Source organism: Gavia stellata, chromosome 15 (genome assembly GCF_030936135.1).
Source record: "Gavia stellata isolate bGavSte3 chromosome 15, bGavSte3.hap2, whole genome shotgun sequence".
Classification (NCBI taxonomy): Eukaryota; Metazoa; Chordata; class Aves; order Gaviiformes; family Gaviidae; genus Gavia; species Gavia stellata.
In genome coordinates, this window is record NC_082608.1 from 8,015,963 (window position 1) to 8,039,622 (window position 23,660).

Here is a 23,660-nt window from a genome sequence, read left to right on the forward strand (position 1 = left end):
CTTGCAACACTGAAATATCTCAGTGCTTCGGGGCTCCCATGTCCATACAGTCAGTGAGAGAAAAGCAAATCTATGGTATTTTGATGAAGTTGCAGAAAATATTTTTCCCTGAGGGAGTGTGTGGATGGCAGGACAAATGGGACCTGAAATGCAGCTCTATCTCAAGGCAGTACTTTCACTTAACGTAACTTTTGCTGTATTTCAGAACTTATGTGTGACTTAGATGTTAAGCACCAGGAGCTTCTTGCTGGAAACAAACCACAAGCTCTTTCTAAGTTTCATATGAAGCACCCACAAAATTATGTGTAGAATTAATTTTCTGCAAGTAAAACCCATTTTTTCATTTAAACAGAATTTTATCTTTGCATTTTGGCTGTTGATAGGCTCTTAAAAGTCTGTTATCTATCCTTCCTTTTCTTTTTTTTTTTTTTGTTTTTTAAAATGTTAGTCTTCCTTTAAAATCCTGAAAATGACCTAGTCAGTTATCCTAGCAGATTTGGCTAGCATTTCTTAAAAAATGTTGCTATGGTGCTTGGAGTATTGTTAAATTTTAATTATTAGTAGTTACAAAGCTAATAAATTACAAGAATACCAAAATCTATTCCAGCCATATTGCTGGGTTTCATTCAGACGCAGTCAGATAATTATAACTAACAATAATTAAAAATTAAAAGTGCTGTAGGCACATACCCATCATGGTGAGTCTGTCTGCCTGAACGTTCTTTATGGACTGCAAAACCACAAGTTTTATCCCTGATCTGTTGTCACAGTAGGGAGGAGTTTTACCTATTAGGTCTCTAGTTTTCAGTACTTGTGTTTAAATTCAGTGGAGGAGGAATATATGGCTGTTTAAAAATTTGGGGTTAGGAACAGGCTGTCCTAAGGACCAAAGCTAAGAAACGTGTTTGCAGACTATGTGGGGCTGTCGCTGGGCTCTGCAGCAGCTGCGGTTGAGGTTCTGTGCGGGTGATGCTGGAGGTTTCCTGGGCCTGACATCCACAGAGGTTAGTGCTATATGTAAGAGCAAGGACTGTTTATGCTCGTGCACCTCTGTGTGATTTGTCGGTGCCTTCTTCCCTAGCACAAAATCAGGAGGTGTTGGCTGGGGCTGGGGATGCTGTTGGAACAGCCGTGTAACCCAGACTGCATGGCCTCTTTGTGTGGCCAATGTTGTTGAAACAGAGGATGGTGGAGAAATCTTGAATTGCCTTGTGTTTGATGTAGGGACAAGGTGTAGCATTTTTTCATTTGGAAAGATGATTCTGATCAATACATTGCTGCATCTTTATCATCCCTGAGATCTCTTCAGTGAGATGCAGAAAGATCTCGCAAGTCTGCAAAGACTCACCTGAGATGAAGCTTGGAAGTGTCTGGCACTGGAGTAGCATGTCCCGTAACAAAAACCCCTCCATCGTTTCTTACACCATTAACACCGTTCTGTGGCTGGCCCTGGCTAACAGTGTACACAACTTCACATTAACATGTGCAGAAAACCCAGCAGCAATGCAGAGCAGGGGGCGGGGGAAAGGAGGGAGCCAGGTGAAAGGCATCATTTCAGTCATTAATGCACTTAAGCGCACCCAAGTGTCAACATGTGTGATCAAGTGTAAGGAGGCATGTCGTTCCAATGTGGCAGCACTGGCACACAGAAGGGGCTTCCTACAGCAGAAATGGCACTTGGATCCAGTGCTCAGGCTGCCCAGCTAAACCCGTCGTTGCCTGTCATCTATGCCCTAGGGCAAGGGTCCAACCAACTTTTGCATAGGCACCATGCCATCCCAACAGATGGGCAGGAGTGTAAGCCGCCAAGAGACAACGTATATGCATCAATTGTGTTTATTGAAAGCACAATTCCTGGCTGGAAATGTCCAAATGTCTATTTATTCTGATATAAGATGCCTTTAGTTAATGGATATGGAAATGCAGCCTAGCTTTGAACTAATTACTTTATATACATGACAAAACATAATGCAGGCATGCAAATGTAAGGTGTGCTGATTACGGGGAGCCCAGTTAAAGGTCTGTCATGACAGACAGAGTCCCTCCTAAAATTGACTCGCAGTGCCAAGGTACGACTTGCCTCTAAGTACTGGAGACCCAATTTTGTGGGAGCTGCACATAACTATACAAATCGCTGGCGCAATATATCATGATGTACAAGGAGCCAACCTTTTACACTTGCAGGTTTTCCTTTGCACACAGATGTCTAAGCTCACCTCCCCTCTTAGGGGTGGAAACCATTTTTACTTGCGTGGGTAAATGAGGGTGATACGTTAATCAGACCAAAACTAGACCAGTTTACACATCTCACTGAAGAGGTTTGTTTTCCATGTAACAGAAAGAGAGAAAAATCACACAGTATGCTTTTATAATTGGCAACGTTGTTGCCCACCAAAAAGAGTATGCTTATGGAAGCATCCCAAGAGGAGTCTGTATGCACAGATTAAAGGGTGTTTCCTGCCCCTACTTGTTAGGTTTATTCAATTAGGAATTGTTAGTGTTCTTGAAAGATGTGCTTTAAAGACCTTTCTGAATATACAATTTGGTATTCATAAAGATCCAGGCATACTATACGTAAATAAATAAAGGAGGAATGTTTTACTTCCAGATATATTAATGCATTCCCATCTTCTTGGAAACAGAGCACATGGGCTCTGTTAAACATCCATCCTTGACCAAAAGGAGGAAGCACAGGAGAAGAAATGAGAAATGGATTTTCTTTCGGAAAGACCAGATTGCACTCTCTGGTCTGGCAATAACAATTACTAATGACATTTAGAGAGAAATTAAGGATGAGAAATGCAAGTTGGCATTTCAGCAGTGCCAGTCAGTAACATTGCATCAGAGCTCACAGGAGAGATGAGAAAAAGTTTAGGGATGGAAAATTAATTTTGTTATGTCAACAATTAACAAATACCTTTTCTTCATTCTTTACCACACTATCACAAATTACCACTGTGATAGTATTTAGCTGCTCCTCAGATGAATGAAATAGGACTTTGAAATCCTTATTTCTGGAATCAAACGCACACCTTTGTGTTTTGTTGAACAATGAATGGTAGAAAGACATTCAAACTGACCAAGGAGGGAGAAAATGAGCTCTTGAATGTGTGGTAGCAAGAATATTCTGTGTGGCTTCTCTCTGCAGATCTGTCATTTTTATAACTGTCAATGAATTAAGCTTACCAGCACTTTTTCAAAGGTTGTTTTTTCCTGTTTTACAAATTTGGAAAGCCAGAGGTTGAACAATGTACCCAGATCCATGCAGGAAAATTTTGGAGGAGCCAGATGTAAAGCCCTGGAAGCCTCAGACCTTTTATTCAGAAATTCTTCATACATTCACAAGGTGAAATTCCTATCCCCATGGGAAGGTGGTAAGGAGCCCCATTTCCTGCTGCTCTGTGTAGAGCCACAGAGCAAAGGAGCCGTAAGCTGTAGGTCTGCGAGCGGGGCCATCGGCACAGCTGGCTGTGCGGGGACGGTGTCCTCAGGGACAGCAGATCAGGCACCACCGCTCGGCCCTACCAGGCTTGGTAGCACACGCCTTTCTAAGCAGGACATAGTCCTTAAACTACAAACAGAACATTTTTGTCATATGTAGGCAAATAAAGATTCTTTTGTTTTGTTTTCTTTCCGGAAAGTCTTGTCACAATTTTTCTTTGCTGGTGGGAAGAGGTCTCTAGTACAGCCCCTTTGATTTTCTTCTGCTGTAGTAGCTGCTGTGGAATGTAGTTTGGGGTCTGAGCACGGATTACCTCCGTTTCCTCCTGTAAGTGTCGCTAGCATCCAAAGGAACTGACTTCAGTTTTCACAGGAAGAGGGATGCTACACTGGAAAGGGCAGAGCATAAGCACTATTTAAGGAAAATAGTGGAGCTTGATCAGCCTCTGTTTTAAAGAGCTCATCAAAGGTGGTGTACAGCATCCTTTTAAAAGTCCAGTCTCTTCATTTGCTTGCTGCTAGAGCAAAATGGGGATGCTTGTCCAGACATAACAGTATATGCCTGAGTGTTTTCACAAGAAATGTCTAGATCATTAAATATAATAGGTCTCAGCTGCAGTTTTGATCACTGAAGCATGCATACAATTCATCACAGCAAATTAGGTACGTCTTTGTAACTTATCTTTCTGCAATTTTCTGGCACTTTTAGGGAGCTGAAACTTATATTGTATGTGTTGCAAAAGCCATTTCAGATAAAACATTCTATGTTTATTGTTGGAGGACAAGGATTCACTAATAACAAAAACATGGAGTAGTGTATGTTTCTGCTCCTGCATCTTGCAGAACCAGCCGTAGTACCAGCAGAGATCCCCAGCCACATTCATTATTTATATATTTTAGTGAATTTCGTGTCTGCAGTAAAAGAGATATAAGCTTCAACATCAGACTGTTTGTGCCAAATTCTATCCTACAGCCCATTCAGAAAACCTGAGGCAGCCGTGGCTCTCAATCATTACACAGCCCATTTATCTGATTGGAGTTTTGTCCTCTCTGCCTTGCTGAAATGTTGCTGTTCTTTAAAAGCTTAGTTTGACCTTTGGAAAGAAAAGGCATCTGCTATTTTAATATTTTTTTTTCTTTTTTTAGAGAGAACCTGAACCTACTTAAATGGAAATTGGCATTCAAAAGCAGCACAGTTATTGAAAAGCATTTACTTTATTACTAGAAGAGAACAGACGCTAGTGGGCTCGAAAATTACATTTCAGTGGATTCATCAGTTTCAGTCACTAGTTAGTCTGTGAACAGATGGATATATTTGTAACAGTTAACATGAATTTATACCCTGGATTTTTACATTTGCCTTAAGAGCACTGCTGTCTTAGCTGCTGACTAGAAGGGTTTTGAGATATATTTTATTTGTTTTATTTTTCTGAAAGAGGATATGGTTGTTTCTAATTGCAGAGATTTCTTACATCGTAGAAAGAGCCTCAGTTTTCAGAAATGTGAATGATATATAGCTGCTGTGTAAGGAAAATGTTGTAAAAGAATCCCCCACTATGGCTGCTGCAGAAAAAATAAACATCTCAGCCTAAACCTAGATAAACCCCCATGGACTGAGAAAATCATTTTCAATAACCAGATATTTTTAACTCTGTGTTTGAAGGTAGTAATCACAGTCGCCTGTATTTGCATATAGGGTCTGCCACAGTCTAATTGCTTGTCTCTTTTTTCTCCCAAAAATTTAAGGTTACTGGTTAACAGAGCAATGCATTAAGCACTCCATCTCCAAAATAGAAAGAAATACTGCCCTAGCCTCTACCATGTGGCATCTTTAGGTTTCGGGGATTTCGTTTAAATCTGAAATTTATGTCCAGGAGAAATAAATTATTAGATTGTAAAAGCAGCTGGGGAGGGAGTAAATATAGTCTCTTTTGTCCTCTATATCATTTTTCCAGGAAGATAATAAATGTATGGCAAGCGTCTTGTGTTTCCTCAGTCGTACAAATGTTGTGTGTGTGTTGTATTTCAGACGTGAAGCCTAAATTCCAGACAGGAAATCCTGGAGTGATACCGTACTGCTGTTGCCTACTGCTGTGGTGCTGGCGGAGCCCCCATCACTTTTACTCTTAGAAGAAATTTGAAAAATAGTTTCATGAAGAAATTTAAAAGGCCTTGGGTGTACCTCTGATTTGCTGATTAAGAGATTTAGGGTGTAATCCTAGGGTTTATGTCCTCGGCCAGTGAAAGGCAGTGGGAGCAGCAGGTCCAGCCCTGGCTGCTGGAGCGAGCTGAGGACGGGAGCCCTGCCCTGTGCCCCAGTCCCGAGGGCCAGTTTTCCCTGGGTGATTTTAAAGAGCACAAGAGAGACTCCTGCTAACTCTTCACTGCCTTACCTGTTCTCATTGCTCTGCAAGGCCAGATACATGGAGCAAGCGTGATGAGTAGTCAGGAAAAAATAGGGCTGAACAAAAGGAGAAGGAATAGTTAGAAAGTCAGTTGGTAACTTGCCTTTCTGCAGCCGGGCTTGTGTATAGGGCTGTACTTCCGTGCTCTTGTCGGGAAGGTTGTCGGTATTTTCACCCCAGCCTAATTTCAGGTACCTGAAAGCAGCCCTGGAGCAGCGTTGCTGGTTGCTCTTTCTGAAGTTGCTTTCAGAGAAGTATATTCAGTCATACACTCGTGATTGCATAATTAATACTTTGCTTTAACATCATATTTTGAGAGTAGTTCTATACCTCCCTTTGACCAGAGGAAGAAAGGTAAAATAATGTAGAATACAGCTTGTTTCCAAACTGTGCAGAAAGGTAAAATAATTTAGAATAAAGCTTGTTTCCAAATTGTGCTTTTTCTGCAGTTTCTGCTTATGTTAAACAAAAATGGGACGGGAATGTGTGATGCATGGGCTGGGTGTGCACGTGCAGTGACCTGTCTTGTGCAGTAAATGCTAATGGATGGATGGCTAATGCTCTCTTCTTTCTTCACGTTTCATGTTAATAGATTGCAATGTACTAAACTGTGCATCCTTAATGAGGTGATGGGGCTTTGTTGGAAAAATCTAGATGATGGAGATAAGACTGTATATGCTGATTGGATCAGTGTAGAGACAGCTTATAGCTTTGTGTAAGGTCAGCTTGGGTTCAGCCAGGCTCCGTCACTCCAACTCCACATGAGCCAGCCCGGATTTGGCAGCAGCAGTCCTGAGCTTATCAACTCAGCCATGCTTGAGTTGATTCTCTGCAGAGCATCTCATGTGTCTTCTGTGCCACGTCCTGGGCAGGCAGTACAGACACCCTTAGGTCACCTCTGTGCAGAGCACGTCCACAGAACCAAATTGGTCCAGCTTTGCACCATGCAGAAACAGCCAAAGCACTGCCCGCGCTGCGCCAGCCCTGTGGGAGAGTCCTGCCTTACCAGCGAGCCTCCTCATTTGTTTCTGTTCCACAGTTAAACCTGAATAAATTGCCATGGGCGTTGAGGTTTGACTGCGGATAGCGTATCTGTTATCGGTGCGTTACATTACTGTGTCTCCAAAAGGAGTAGAGAGGAGGTTTAGAACATACTTACTGCTGAAAAATTCATCCTCCTCTGGGGCTGACGCATGCTCTTAGTCTTTGCATGAAATCACGGTTGTTTAAAATGTAGCATCTTGCTGTTTAGAAGTCAGATTTTCCTAAGGCCAGTGACACTGTTGTAATGGAGTAGCACTGGCTGGAAAATCCCGTTTTTTTTAACAGTTACAATTGTTTCACACACACACCACAGGGACGTTGCCTTGGAGGAGACAGCTCATGTTGGTGATATTTTGGCCCCTCTTTTACTTACGGGAACAAATCCTGCTTGGCTACTAGCTCCTCTGGGGTTAATTCCTCAAGGCAGTGGGCTGAACGCAATCCTGTCTGCAGATTTCTGCTCTGCTGGTGGTATGTACACTAATGGGGAGGCATGTAAAGTACTTCTATAAACTGTGGCCTTGCTATTTTATAGCAGAGAGACTTGCATTGGAGAATTTTTATGCCCCTTTTGAAATTAGAAACCAGCAATAACAGCCATTACATCCAAGGCAACAGGTCACTGACCAGCCATTTTGTCAGCCTGAGCAGTGTGTGGGCACCATGTGACAGGAATATTTATCTGCCTCTAAGAAAAATGTATCCATAACACAAGGCAATACAATTTGTCAGATCAGTATTCCATTAGAGGGAATTTTACTTTAGCTGCTGCTTTGTAAAAGAATTACCGATAGAAGGACTGTGATATGCGGTAGCCTAGCTGCAGGCAGGCATGGCTCGCGTGAAGTCTGGCTGTCCGCAAGTGCTTATTTGGTCCAAGGAACTTGGTGCAGCTGCAAGTCCCATCATTCAGTGGAGGATGTTGCCTAAGTGAAGAGTGCAAGACGTGCCCCCATTAATGTTTGCATTAAAATTCACAGTTAAGGCTGAGACTGTTTTATACCTGGTCCTTAACACCAGGAATACCTAACTGGTGCAGGAGAAAAAGCTACAAAAAAGCAGATGGTGTTCAGTGACCCTTGCCATACCAAAGAACAGCAGGGCAAGTTAAACAGCCAGGTTTAGGTTCAACTTTGCATTTCCTGGCTTTTGTCGGGTTATATTCCCATAGAAACGGTCACTCAGTGAAGCTTTTGTCTATGCATTTTGACTGGTGACTGCTAAAGGTACTATGTAAAGCATTTCCCTTTTGCTCTAAGTATTTTTTGAGAAAAAGAGTGTGAGAGGATGCTGTCCCAGTCCTATAATAAAGGCCAAATCAAGAAACTATTTTGTGTTTATAGGAGAGTCACAAAGGGTGGTCCCATAATGATGATGCCAGCCCTCACAGAAATTAACAGTTAACTGGCTTCTGCAAGGTGATTTACCTTAGATCAAGGAGAGATTAACAAGATATGCTTCAGATAGGCTTCAAATCAATCAACAAACTGTGGTTTTGAGAGGAATACCTAAGAATCACAGAATCACAGAATCACTAAGCTTGGAAAAGACCTGTAAGATCATCAAGTCCAACCATCAACTAACACCACCATGCCCATTAAACCATGTCCCACAATGCCTCGTCCACAAGAAGGATTCCTGGAAAATGGTTTCTCTCTTGCAAATGATTTTGAAACACATTGTTTCCCTGAGTAGGACCCATAAGTAGATAAAAAAAGGTCAGCACTGGGTTGTGCATTGAAGTCTTTGGTGTAGCACAGGCAAAGCAGTGTACCTGAGGGAAGCAGATGCTTTCTCCTATTAGTGTGTGGCTTAGATTTGAAAACAGACTGCAAGTGAGGTGTTTGCATTCATTAGGACAGCTTTGGAGGGTTACTTCAAAGTCGGGCGAAGGACATGCATGCTGCTGCATGCCGGGTGGGTGCCCACGTTCGTGGAGGTGCGGGCGTGGCCGTGGCCCTGAGCACTGGGGTGCCTGCAGGACCAGCTCCCCAGAAAAACATGGGCTGACCAAGCCGAGGTTAAAGCACCAAGTGTTGTCAGCAGAGCGGTGTGCTGGGATCCCACAAGCCCTTTTCTGCTCTCGGGATCAGCAACGGCTCTGCGATCCAGTCAGGGAGAAACGGTGGGGCTGAGGGAGGAGTGGAGGAATTCTAAAAATATTCTGGTTTTATGCACTTCTGACAACAGTAATTAAATTTGTCCCTCTCCCTTTACATTTAGGAAGTGTAAGGTTCTTCTCTCAGCTTATTTTGATCTTGCACATGGCATACTGTAGACTACAAGTCACAAGGATGCTGATAAATTTGCATTTCTGAGTGAAATTCTCAGGAGCGTGCAGTCCCTCAGGACAGGTATTATTAGCTTCCTGGTTTCATTGGGTGCCTCAGTGAATGATGGGGTGTTTACGGCTAGTTTCTCTAACAGAGGACTCTGGTTATCTCTTAGTAATGTATTCTCCTGTGGTTTTTATTTCCAAAGTGCCGTGGTAAGGAGATTTTCCCAAAGGCTTCAGTTTGCTTTTGTACTTCAACATTTTACCCAGTGTTTTTGGAAGAAGCGTATAGACTTTTTGGTGAGGCATTTAATCAAATATGAGAGGCTATGCCAGGCTTAGGCTCGCATTTGGAGTTCACTTGTAATAGGCTAACCTTGGTTTATTCTGCGTTTTTAGAGAAGAACAGAAAGAGATGGCAGGTCTAGAAGACTGATGATACAGAATTATTAGTCTCAAGTGGAAAGGGGAAAGCATGTTAGGTGAGTTGTCAAAGTCTGATTAGGACTAAACAACCTGAATTAGAAGAGAAATTAAATTCATAAATAATCTAAAAAATCCTTAGCTGGTGTGAGAAAAGGCTGGCACTGGGAAAAATAACTTTAAGAAAGGTATTTTTATAAAAAGGTAATTTTTCAAATCCAGAATAACACAAAAATGCCTATCAAAATTCAAGAATACATTAAAATTAACAGAAGTGATGTAAGTATAGAGGTAAAGCTGAGTAAGTATGTCGTTGGGATGATGCAGCACGGCAGCAGAGCGCACAGCCCCCAGGGTGCAGAACAAAGGCAGGCGGCGGGGCGGGGGGTGCTTCGGGGTCTGCCTGCGTTTTACAGTACAACGCCTGGGCAGTTGCATTTCAATATAGGAACATGCCAGCCACAGGAAAAGATTTATTAAAAAAAAAAGCAGACAGCATTTAGTTGGTCACGTGTGGAGCAGCTTTTTTCCCCTGTAAATATTTTAAAAGTTCTGAATCTTCCCATCGACTCCAGATGAAGTGCCAGGTCCTGGTCACCGGAGGAGCCGGGCAGGTTTCCAGGGGTGACTCAGGGCATCCCCTGGGTGACTGGGTGCCGAGGGGCTGCTCAACCTCCCCAGTGGATACAGAAACCCCGGGCGTGCCAGGGCCAGCTCTGTCTTGGCACAGACGAGTATTTGTGTCCCCGTACCAGTGAAAGGTGCATTTGGCCCCGGCATAATCAAGTACGTGCAAGCATCAGAGTAACTCAGATGCAGGTATTTTCTTTGGGAACAGGCAACTTTGCTTTTCAGCTGACACCAAACCTCCAGGCATATTTTCTTAGACACTCGAAGTGATTTTTATTTTTTTTCTTGGTTCAATAACTTATAAAGGACAGCTTCCTAACTGCATTTGTTGAAGTGCCATCTCAAAGTGTGCTGACACAGGGACTGACTGACGCATGGCAAGTTATCAGATGCTCAGAGATGAAGGAAGCCGTAACACAGGCAGCCGTTTCCTTTAACAAAGGATGTGCCACCTTTCGTTTGCCTCTACCTCCATTTCAAGGGATTCTTCAAATAAAGAAGGGATATGTGAACCTGTCTTGCCTGACAATTTTTTTTTTATTGAGTACCATGATAACTTGGAGTTCACTTGTTACAAGCATTTTATGTAGCGGGTGAAATACCAGGGGAAAGGAAAGAAGTAATACTGTATTTCCTGAAAAACTAGGATCTAAACATATAAATGTCACTGGGTAAGAGTTACCTGAAACAACTGGAAGGGGAATTAACACCTGGTTTTATGGGAAACATTGGTTACCACTATCAGTTTTAATGAAGTGTATTAACTAAATTGTGTTCTGAGTATTCATTCAGCCCTGTTTATGGCACACTCTTGAGTACATTTACTGTTTGTCAGAAGTGCAAACTAGTGAACATATGAGGCTTTAAGACAGGCCATCTGTTAGTCTTAGACCCTTGGATAATTGTCAAACAGTTCTAAAAATAAGCACATACAAACTGAAAGGGGGTGCAAAGGTGATTTTTCTTTAGAGTCTGATAGCAAGGGGAAAGTAGCAACCAGAAATTAAAAATAAAAATAAATAGGTTTATCCTGTAAAACAAGCTTGCTCTCCTTTTCTTCCGTGCTCTCTCCCTTTTTTCCCCTCCCTCCCCTTCAGTGTGTTTTTTTTTTTTTTTTAATTTAGGTTTTTTCCTCTTGCTCTTCTGGGTCACGGCATCCCTTGAATGCCTCTCCAGTTTAGGATTAGAGCAGCACCAATTTAAGGCTCACAGCTTTCTGTAGAGAGCATAATCTCCAATGGCTAAAGCAAGGGTCGTCTTGTGTCCTCTGCCTAAAGTAATCCCTTTATAAAGTCAAGGCATAAAGATTATCATCTTTATGATAGATTGCTGTTAGAGGGAAATAGTACCTGTGCACATACGTGTGTGTCTTTATAAATATATAATGAGGAATAATGGCTGAGAGATTTTTGGACCAGTTGCAAAAGATGCAAAACATTGTTTGAAAAAAGAATGCTACAGGTGGTATTTCATAAATATTTAGACACTCTAACTTGTGTTTGTAGCAATTTGGAGGTCTTGTTTTGTCTTTTTTTATATATATGTTCAATTGTGAGACTTGAACTTCAAGTCAACGCCTGAATCTGAAGTTTAGTTTTTGTCTGGCAAGCTGCGTGTGTTACAGTCAATGGAGGGACCACTTCTCTTGTTCCCCCAGCCCCGCTCCGTAAGGGGCAAAGGAGAATGGGGAGGAGGGGGCACAGCCCCAAAGAGTCCCCAGCCAAGACCCCGATCCCTGGGCTTGGAGCTGGATGGTGCCCGAAGAGGTGGTGGAAACCTGGACAGGGAGGTGGGGAGAGGCAGGGAGAGAAACTACCTGAGCTCTCGCCTGGGTCTGGTGGCCCGCCTGCACGTTGAGAAAAATATAGGGATTAATAGGAATTACCTTCCGTGTCACAAGATCAGGCAGCTGTGTTCGTGCATCAGCCCTGGGGCTGATGTTTTCAGTCCGGGTGGTTTTGCAGTGCCACACCAACCCACGGTGTCTCCAGGCACAGAGCTGTGGGAGCAGCCAGGGAGAGGCGTGGGCTGAGCAGCCGGCTCTGGAGGAGCAACGCGCAGGCAGTAAGTACTGTGTGCGTCCGCTCCCAAACACCCGGCGTGCTCGTGCGCACGGGCCACCCAATGGCTAATCACCAGTTAAGTTTCACGTTGGCTGTTTGTCGCGTGAATCTATTATCTCTATAATTCCTATTGAAATTATTTGAGGAATGGTTTCTGTTCATTTTAATGGGATTTGGAAGAGGAGAGAGAGGCTTTATAACTTTTCATCACAGTCCCAATCTCTGTGTAATGCTGCAGAAGGCTTATGAATTTCACGTGAGGGTGGTGGGCATTACCAGCGTTGTTGTGCCGTTTCTTAACCTCTGTATAACATATGGTCTTTTAGATGTATATGCTCATGCACGTAGGCAGTATACCTCTAAACGGCTGGTACAAAATATCTAAATACGTAACAGATGCACAATGGCACTATAGACTGGATGTATTATGGCCCCAAACCATTATCACACCCCTCACAGTTGCATTTTATTTTTTTCACCTGCTCCTGTGTAGTACACCTGTGACTTGTTGGCAGTGAACGTCGTTGCAGTGTGGGAGACTCCCAGCTTGACTGCCTGGCTTGGAGCTTTGCTCCATCATGTGCTGCTTTTTTGTGTGTATTTTTTCTCTCGATCTTTATATAGCTTGTAAGAGTTCTTTGAACTGCTGTAAGTGATCATCTTTCAAGCCTGATGCTTTCCTTCTTGACACAGTGCTCTGAAAATGGAGATTGGCATGCCAGTGTTTTCATAATAATGCATGTAGAAAAACAGAGAAATATTCATTGTAGATGTCCTGCACAAATGGCTTGATCCACATCCAGAGGGCAGGCAGGGGGTGTCCCCAGGGAAGATCTGGAGAGCAATCAGTATCTACATGGATAATAATCAACCATTCTTTGAAATCTTTTTATTTCCTGCAAAACCCATCGCCCAGTTCCTTGGTCACAGACACTTCCACAAATGGTTCATTTGGGGATTGTGCAGCCAGTAGAAAATTCCACTTAAACACTGCGACAGCCCTGAGGCTTGAGGTAGTTGCATTTTTCCCACTGACGTGGCTGACGGAATTGCTATCCATTTTGCATGATTATTAAGAAAAGAAAAGAAGAAATTTTCCAACCTTGTCCTATAAATAAGCTGTGACTTACTTGATCTTGACAGGTGACTTAGTGCTGCTGTAGAGTTTTCCAGCTGTAATAATGTCTCAGAATGATGTATTCAGTGGGGTATCAGCTGTGAGCCATGCGTAAACCAGGGGGCCTAACAGGAGCTGTGAAGAACCATTTTTAATGTTCAGCTTCCAAATTATGTCTTGCCTCCTGCCAGCCCCCAAATGCATACGTGTATGGATGGCCTTGTGAGCAGGTAAGGCATGTGCAAACACACACAAGCATGCCTGAAGAGGCTTCATTTTTGTGGCTGCTCTATTTTCTTTTGGAAATCACCATTAAGATTTTTTGAACTATAACTTCTGGAGTTGAAAAGTCATGCCCAAGCTGTTTCCTGCCAGCCCACCCTCCTGCTGAAATGGCAGGTGAATTTTCTTTAGGCTACTTGGGTAGAAGCATTCCCGTAGTATCACCCGTTTCAAAACGCTTGCTCCCTTCTGGCCTTTATGGTTTCATTCTGCCACCTGGAACAGCCCAGTGTAGCATCGGGGTGAAAGCTGTTTCTGCTAAGGCACAGGGCATTCTCAATGCCCGGATTTACTTATTTTTCAATTGCTCTGGAAGTCTGGTCAGCCAGGGGAATTTTCTTTGTCTGTGGGCACACACAGAGGTGCCTAATAAAGTTATTTGATAAAGCATGGGTCAAATATGCAAAACACACATGTGAGACAAGAGACATAAGCACTGAATGTCTCAGATGCTTTCTGACATCTGTAAAGCACAATTCCAAGAAGCTGCACATGCTCAGGGCAGAGGGAGTAGAAGCAAGAAGATAAGACATGACAGTTGCTAGTAATAGGAGACAGGTTACCAGACTTTTTTTGGAAAGCATGTTTGTGTGGTCTGAAATACATTTTAATAGGTGAGAAACCTATACTTGTTGCAGACAGATACAGACAGGCCTTCGTGGGTCTTCTGAATACACATCGGTGGTGGTTATGCAGTATTTGCACAAGCAGGAACCTGGTGGTCTGGTGCTCGCCAGCACTTGGGCACGCAGGACTTACCCATTTGTGCGCACGGCTTGTGCAGGATCTGCTCTCTGAAAGGCTGGGGGAGGATTCGGTGTGCACAGGCTCTTGTGTCCATAGGCATTACAGCTACGTTTGTAAGGTCCTGTATAAAATGTGGCTCTATTTATTAACTGGTCTGGGGACTAGTCAGCATATTGATTGCCAGTAATGTGTGCAAAGGGAATAAATGGTACATTCCCAAAATATTAAGACAAAATCAAGATTTGCATGTGAAAAATGTTTGGGGGTTTTTTTAACTGGTAGCCCTATGGCCTGGCTAGTTTCTCAGCTCCTACCTGACCCAGCTCTGAATGGCTGCAGGATTTGAGTATAATCTCTTTATTTGTGTAAACTCTGCTCACAAACCTACTATATTCATTGTATTAGGAGTGCTCAGAACATATTATTAACCTATGTTTGAGGAGGGAGGGCTCACAATGAAAGCTTCATTATCAGATTTAGAGCCACATACCATTCCTTTATTGACCTGCCTGGTGTAATCAATGCAGCAGCCACACAAGTTTGAAATCATGTTACCTGACTGTAGACTGTGCGTCATGCATCTAGTGCTGATTGTGCATTATCTTTTAAATGACACTGCCTAAATAAATATGGATTTGTCTACCACGAATAGCCCTTCTTTAGATTTGAAGATGGTAAACCTTTCGCTTTTTTTATTGATATTCAGGATGACTTAAAAATAGAACTGTAATGAAGTGCATAAGAAATGGCCATTGTTAAAATGCCGAGGAGTGTGTCTGAGCACAGAATGGCCTGTGTATTCTTTCACATTTTCATGCTTTCCAAGTGTAGTGGACAAGCTTCTTGTCAGTGCTGCCATTGTGTTTGTAGGGCTCCATCCATCCTCTTCCATAAAGCCGTTACTTGACTTAAGAATAACACCCAGCACTGCAAAGGTCATTCCTTCTTAAGGCCGGGAAAACTTCCATGTATAGCAAAGTAAAAAGCCATTGGATTTTATGTTTAGTGATGTTAAATTCTCTAAAGTCAAAGTAGTTTCAACTGTCAATTCACTTGACGTTATTCGAGTATAATGCTTTATCCCCTGATAAGCTTTCCAGGTCTTTGCACAGTACTTCTGGTTTTTGATTCTGAAATATTTGGCGTCACAGACTGGGGTGTGTTCAGAGTGTTATGCTTAAGTACCAGCTATTTTGTGATTTCACCAGTCGATTGTATTTAATTTCACAAGGGCTCCTTCTGTGTGTATGGCAGCTATGATGCTTCTGCCGCCTCTGTAACCTTCTGGCACGTTGAAGCCTGACCATTACTGTGCGGAGTTTCCTTGCAGCCTGCCCGGCACAGCATCGCGGATAACTTTTGCCATGATTTAGGAACTCAGCAGCACTTCTGACACCTGGTGGTCACTTTTTGGGAGTGCACAGTCCAGAAATGCTCCTGCCTGCAAACGGGGTCACCGCCACCCGCCCGCCCGGCCCCATGCATCGCGGGCCGCCCGTTAGCTCTTTCCACAAACGGTTTTCATCAGGGAGATGTCATTTCTGGATAAAGCGGAGGATCATTCTTTACCCTGATCAAGATGTAACTGTGGATAGTGTAGAAAGACCAGATGATTTATGAAAAGTTAAAATATCTTACTTTATTTTAAAGCTTCGTCATCGTAAATAAATAATTAGATTCAAAATTCATTTTGTGTTTAAAAACTTATTCTTCAAGCTGGCGGACTTGCCCAGCTCTGTTATTAGGCAGATGGAGACTAGTAAAGTTGCCTAGGCTTGAAATAATGCAAATGAATTTTTATATTTGGGGATGCTGGGAACCCAGCTCAAGAAAAGCTCACCATGAAGCACATCTCTAGTTGCTCAAACAGTTGAATAATCATACAAATAAAGCTGAGCTTATATGTAGGACTGGGGTTTCAGTCAGCACACAAAATGTAGGTGAATTGGTACTGCTCTCAAAATACGCTTCCAAGGTTGGTTTCACGATTTATTGGCTCCTGTACAAAATGGCAAGACAGGTCAGCATCCTCTGATGCGAGACACAGTGATGACATGAGGCTACTACAAATCTACCAAAAGGAAAAAAGGGAACAAAAAAGGCTCTAAACTGCTGAAAGAAATGTGTAAAGCAAAGTCTATTCTTTAAAGAGATTTAACTTCTGGGTTACATGTCCAGCCTTTTTTCTGCTGGGTATATTACCCTGGTGCCTGAACTGGTGGTTCAGCTGTTATTGCCAAAGTATTTCTTGGACTGAGAAGTGTGTGTCACAATCTGGTGTCTCTTGCTGCCAGTACTTGCACCCGGTACTAGTGAGAATAAAAGAGTAAAATATGGCAAGGGTTCCCCCCGCGATTTTTTTTTTTTAATTGTTACAGTTAAGGGAATCCCTAAAGGCAGTTTTTGCCCGTGAAGTTGTTACCACTTTCTTTATATGTATTGAAAGGGAAAAAAAAGAAACCTTATGGCTGTACTTGGCTTGTAGCATTTTTTTTCTAAGTTCATGCCAGCATTAACAGATCTATCAGAACAAAGCAAATGTGTCATATTGGCAGCTGTTACTTATGAGTACTTTTTCTTTATTGCATTTTGTTTTGTAATAATTGAGAAGCTTTTATGTCGAGCTCTGCATAAATGGTACTGAGTAGGAGGGTATGGGCATGCTTTCTATTATTCTGCCCCTCATGCATGTCTCCTTTTTTCGTCTTTCCAGAACCACACATTGAGCCAGCACGCACAGTGAGCCACTGGCACTACAGGACACCTCTCTGCAGAAGACTTGACGGTGGCACAGTGGGGAGGACCATTTGAACATTACATCCAATCAAAGTGTCATTTGCAACCCAGATGTAAAACTCTAATGATTTGGCCATGAGGCGCTGCTATTATAAGCAGCTGGAAATGAATATTAATGGAAGAGATTAAAAGTATTCCATGCTCAGTATTTTTTATTGTCCTGCTTCAGCTAGTGTACTTTAGAGCTTCTGCTTCTGACTGAATTTATAGTGTTAGATAAATCTGCTTTGATGCTGTTGCCCTTTGTTGCTTCTTGTATTATATTGATAGTTAAAGATTAGGTGTGATTTTTTTCTTTTTTGTTAACTGCTTTTTAATTGCAATTTTAGGTAACTGTGCATTGTGATGTGATTGCTTGGCTATTGTCTGAATATTTCTTTTTAATTTTTTAATTAAAGACTAATGCTTTGATTGGATTTGCCAGTTCACCGGACAGTGATTAAAACTATGTAATGAATATAATCGGTTTCAGTGCAACTGGATGGTCTGCTTTATAAATGTGACTTAATCTGATTGCAATAACTAGTACAGTTCAATAAAGGGAATACATGAGCTTAGCGTCAGCGGTTGTCTGTCTGTCAGTGCACGCTGCATCACCACTCCCGGCTGATGTGTGTAAATCACAAAGCGATGGCTCACCCAATGGCAGAGAGCGTTCTGTACCCCAGGAGGAAGGAAGATTGGGAGAAAGCGAAAGCCACGTTCCTGCATCTGGTGTCGTGCTCGCTTCTGGATGCACCTCCCAGGCTCCCATGGTAGGTTGAGGTGAGGTAAGAACATCTACTATGAATCTGGGCATGAAGAGGTGTTGCTAGCTTATAATACTTTTAACTATTATTCAAGTCAACAAGAATGGAGGGGACCTGGTCCATAGCTGCCTTGACCCTCTCTCTGTGCTTCTTTGTTTCAATACAAAAAAAAGGCTTTCTGGATTGTATACAAATGCGCAAATATTGGATCAGGCCTTGAGGACCCTGGTAGGAGACTGTGTATTTCAAGCACATGGACTTCTAGGCCCACAGGTATTGTAGCTCTATGTAACTGCCGTACTTCTAATACTTGAAACTGTCATCTTGCAGCCTAACAGAGCTAATTAGCAGGCTTTGTTTTTTCTTTTTAAACATACCATATGGTAATAAGGCAAGTTATATCTCCAGTCAGAGAAGAAGTCATTTTAAGGACCATTTGCACCTTTGGAAGGTTAGTGGGATGCAGTTCTCAAGATATCTCCTGCTTGAATGAAACATAATCATCATGAAAGACGCTTAGCAGCTGTGACAGCTGAAATTATGTGGTTACCCATTCCCACGACATACAAGGCTTTGCAAGACCATGGCATAGGTACATGCACAGTTAGAGCCTTTCAAAATCACTGCGCTGAACTAGAGCACAACTCGTTGTCGTTGTACTGTGTCTAGGCTTGGAGCAGGTAAGTGATATTTTGTAGGAAAAATGTTTTCAAGGACATGTAGTCAATGCCCAAATTAGTTTATATAGCGAGTTTATTAAGAAGTGCAAGGGCACAGCTTGTTGACACTGAAGACGATGTTTTCAACATTTAGATTCCTGCTGATGTTGATGGTCACGTTGCACACACATAGCTCCTTCAAGACAGTGGGACATACTGCATGTAAGGGAAGGCTACTGGGCATAACCAAGGTGGGGTCATCCTTACAGCAGGAAGCACCAGAGCAGGTGCAAGTTCTAGCTTGAGGAAAGTTTCAACTTTCTCAAAAAAATAATGTCCCATTTGGGGCAAATGATAGATACGTTTCTTATTCTGCCAGTTATTCTGCTGAAATAGTATGGCATGGACAGTCAGTGTTTAGGCTCAAAATTTTGATTTGTGGTAAATTTATGAACCCTAATATAACAAAACTAGGAATGACTTTTCTTAATTCCAAAGAGGACAGCTCTGTTTTCATCTAGATAATTCTTAGCTCACTGTGTATGCAACAAAATCATTGTACTGAAATGATCCATTTCTAGAAAAAGTGTTAGCTTTCTACCTGATTATTTCCCCATAAGCCATGGCACAGATGTTTATGGGCTGAAAAATTAGCTAATGAAATCACCAATTCATTATTCTCATTCATAATGTATGCATACTCCTAACTCACAGGCAACATTTTAAGATGGAAAATGGAAAAGTGTCTTGCAGTACAGGCTCATAGACGTGCCCTTGCAACAAAAGCTAGCTAGGAACGTACATCAGCTGCTCTGGTAACAGCTCCTGTGCCATCTTCTCTGTGCTAAAAGCAAGGGAGCAGGTTTTCACAGCAGAGATACCGAAAAGGGAGGCTCTTTGCCCGGCACTGGGTTTGGAATGAATGGGCAGGCCTTTGGAAATGAGAAGGAAGATGTAGGTTTCTATCTTCAGGAAAAGGTTCTGTGTTGGGAATCCCAAGAGTGAACTGATGTTTTCACGCAACTCTGAGAGCTGCTTTAGTAGTGCTATACTGAAGCACATGCCTTTGTCTCAGCATCTCCCTGCTGAATACTTAAAACTAGGTGTATATTCACTGTGCTGAGATGAGGAACTCCCCATGTGGGGATCCTATTCAGAGATGCATAATTTTCCCCACCTGTACTGGAAGCGTGGGGATGAGGCCAGGGTGCTGGGGTCCACGCTCTGCCTGGCAGTGCCCAGCAGGCTGGTGTCTAAGCTGCGTGTTGCATCTGCCTTGAACCCTGACCAGACCATGGGCAGGGGTGGAGGAAAGGAATAGTTTGGTTGTCCACCCTGCCTTTAAAAGGTAGGAGACCCCAAAGCACGAGAGCGAGGGCTGTGGTCTGGCTCAAACTTCTTCGTCCCTTCTGGTATATGAACTTCATTCATGAGCAGCACAAGTCAGGCCAGAGAGAGAGACTGGACTGTGTCCCCAAGGCTGGGAAAAATTGAGCTGTCGTCCTCTTCTGCAGGTGCTCTGGTATCTTACAGTACTTGGGTAATATTTGAACAATATTTGAATATGGACAAATGCTGCTTTTTTAAAATTTTCTTTTCTAAGACAACATGTACAAAGGTGCAGGGACACTTGCCATGAATCTGCTGGGTTGCTTTGTGGTGTTTTTGATAAAACCAGGCCCATATGAACAGTCCTTGTTATAATCACAGCACGCACCATGGCAAGGGATGGTGCTGTCTTAATATCTGCTTTCTTAGGGGACAAAGAAATCTAGTTTGGGTGTGGGATGAAATCTACTGCAAGGATGCAGAGGGAGAGCCTTCTGCTCCTGCCATGGAGCTGCATCTGTGACGTGCTGGACACCTGCAGCTCCCAGAGGTGGTCCTTAGCCTATGCCAGGGTGCAGCGCTGTTGTCTGACCCTTTCTTCCAAGGCCTGAGCCTCCCCGGGCAGGGCTGCGCCAGCCAGAGCGCCGGGTGGCAGAGCTCTGCAGCGCAACCCGGGGCCTTTGTCTGGTGGTTCCCGTGCGACTCTTTTTTCTGTGCTGCTTGTCCCACTTGGGAGCGGGGGCAGAGCAGCCCTGTACTGGTACAAAACACAGCTTTGCTGGCATAGCTGCAATCACACCAGGGAGTGCTTCGCCAGCATAGTATATAGTTCCTGTATCTGTTAAAAGCTCCTAGGGAAAACAGAGCCTAACTGCAGGTGGAGAAAGATAATATCACAGCTTCTGGTACATGTTTGTGGTTTCACCCCCTTTTTCTTCCTGGCCAAGAAGTGCTACAAAAGGCATTTGGAAAACAGCCAGAAATGTTGGCTCCAAAGGCACCTATATTTCAACAGCTACAACACGCTGAAAATGGGATGGAGAGCCTTTCAGTAATCCCCGTAATGTTTCCCTGCCTATCTGTGTAACTTGCAGCTCCTGTGTGGTGGTGTTGCAGACACGGGCTGGCACAGGCTGCTCAAGGCGTGGACAACGCGGATGACTCACAGGTAAATGCAAAGCAGAATTGCCAAAAATCTTGCTGAGGATGGGCTTTAGGCAAAAAGTCACTTTATGATCCGAGTGGCATTAGAGCCAGTACAGTGTTGGAAACCATAAAAAAAGCTTTAAATGTGTAAAGAAATGTTGTATAGGCAATTTAGTATCGTGAAGTTTAGGCAAATTCTGAAAGATAAATTCACATTAACAGTGGATTAACAAAGGCCTTGTATTTGTAGCAGTCTAGTCTATTAGCCCTTATGCATTGAATGATCTTTGCATTTAGCTTCACTACATACCCACATATCCAAAAAGCATTGAAATACTTAGTCAAGAAGTAGCAGCTAGTACCTATAGGTGATGTATTGTCTATGTAGTCAGCTTTACACATTGTTTTATTTAGTGCTTCTGTAGATACTTGTCTGTTCTTTCACCTTCAGCAAGGGATCACCGCCTTCAGTCAGGTGCCTTAGAGTTTTGGAAAAAGCAAGTGCCTAGCTCATTGCCTCCAAAAGAAAGGGAGAGAAAGGAAGTTTGGGGACCATTTGAGGGTGTGAGTGGCTGGTCGCTTTGTGCTGGAGCATCTTTGAGTGGGCTGGGGACGGTCACCCCACTGAGCAGCTGCTCAGAGGGAATATGAAAGGGAAAAATCAGAGGGGTGAGGGGGCCGAGGGGGATGTCCCTTCACAACCTTCCTGCTCTCCGGAGGAGTTAACGGAAGATTCGCCATTTCCATTGCAGTGAATTTGCACATCCCATGTCCCAAGTGCACATCTCACTTTTTCCTACCAATGTCTAAAAGCAGATTGGGTTTTGGTGTGTTTGTCTGGCTCCTAACGTGTAAATCACTCTCCGGTACAGGCAGTGAAGACTTCCCCTGGTCTGCGTAAGCGGTCTCCACATTTGGCCCACACCCTAAAGCAGTGAGGTTTCTGTAATCCCCTCTCCACCACCTCAGAACAGCTGACCAGCTTCAGCTACGTTTGACAGAGGTGCAGAGGTCTGGGGACACCATATCTCTGTGGTATGCTGGCAGTAGTTAGCCAGGATAAGAACAACACCCTGCAAGTGCTGTCACGGATGAAAGCATGTGAGCTCAACACGTATACGACCACTGAAACCCAAGTGGCAGGAGCTGCAGCAGCCTCTGGGCTTTGGAGTGTCTTTTTTCTTTTCTCCCCATTTTTGCCTCTTGTGAAATTGTTTGTCTTCGTGAAATTGCTGTCATCCTCAGAACTTTAAGATCCCTCTCCTGCAAACAGCAGCCAGGGCTTGCCTTTTGATCTATTTATCTGTGAATAATTGTTACTTTCCTGAGGTTTAGCAGATTAGGTGTCAGAGGGAGACTGCCCGTCTACAGGAGGTGTCCAAAGGAGAAACGTGGAGCACCCCAAGAGAATGACAAGCTAATTACTGCATCACCTACAAGATTGCTAACAAAGTACAGTCTTCAGTGCCCTAATAACGAGCTGCAGTTTAACCACGTGAGATTGTCCTTTTCTGAGGAAAAAAGCGAAGCATTTCCCCTGTGTCCTGGGGGTGCCAGGGAGGAGTGGGGCCAGGGCCAGCCTTACGCTGGTGCAGCACCTCGCACAGGGGCCTGGCCCCTCGTTTGGTCGCAGGGCACTGGCAGGGAACGGCCCTGCACCTCCATCAGCTCTGCCTGTCCTGTCGGCCGCTTCTCCCCGAGCCGGCGGCGTGCTGCCCCGCTGCTCTCTGCGGCTGTCCCCTTCCTTCTGCCATCCCCGGCCATCTGTGTCTCCGCAGCAGGCGGCCGCTCCGCCATGCAGCGCTGCTGACCCGGCCCGCGTCCCCCTCAGCCTCTCGCCAGCGGGGAGGACGGAGGGGGGACGCGGGGCCTCCTGGCCGGCGAGCCGGGGCTACGTGCCTGGGGACGCTGCCACAAGGGCTGCAGCCAGCGCTGCGGCCTGGCTGCGCCTCGCCCGGCACCTCGGTGGAGGAGAGAGAGGGCCCAGGCCTCGCGCCAGGCTGTGCTGCCTCAGCGGGCCGGGAAGGGCAGGCGGGAACGCTCAGCTGTGGCTGTGAGCAGAAATGGCTGAGCTCTGCTGAGACGCTCTCCTTCCCGCACTGCGCAGGGAGGTGGGCGCCCGCCATCCCCCAGGCTGAGGCGTGGCAGGGGCCCCTCGGCCTCCCCGCGGGCTGCCGGGCCTCCCCATCCTTCCTGTGGTGCCGCCTGCCTCGGCCTCCTCTCACAGCGGGGAGGCTGATGTGCTGCTGAGTCTCTTTGGGGCCTTTTTTTTAAATCAAAACTTCTTTTTGAGTTTTCTGAGGCAGGTTAGTTTTCTGCCGGATGAGAGAGCTGAGCTGGCCCGCAGGGTGGGCCGGCAGCCGGGGCAGAGGCAGGCGCCGCGGCGGGGGGCCGGGCAGGGGGCTCGGCCACCGCGCAGCCCCCGTGGCAGCCCTGCCTTCTGGGGGTTTTGCCACTCTGTTTCTGCGTGGGTTTCACAAGCTGCCCTGTGAGAAATGTCACGCTTCAAGCCTGGTTCTGAGGGCTTTAGGGACGTCAAAGCCCCCAGGTAAAG

The 23,660-nt window shown here is 44.4% G+C and overlaps 1 protein-coding gene across 1 annotated transcript in view; it reads left to right on the forward strand.

Moving 5' to 3' along the window:
• The window catches only part of ZNF423 (zinc finger protein 423), a 234,886-nt gene extending 217,378 nt beyond the window's left edge, over nucleotides 1-17,508 (forward strand). Inside the window, exon 9 of the mRNA XM_059824774.1 lies at nucleotides 17,141-17,508. Coding sequence (XP_059680757.1) covers nucleotides 17,141-17,170 — 30 coding nt within the window. The 3' untranslated portion in view covers nucleotides 17,171-17,508. The remainder of the gene's footprint in view (nucleotides 1-17,140) is intronic.
• The last annotated feature ends 6,152 nt before the right edge of the window (nucleotides 17,509-23,660 follow it).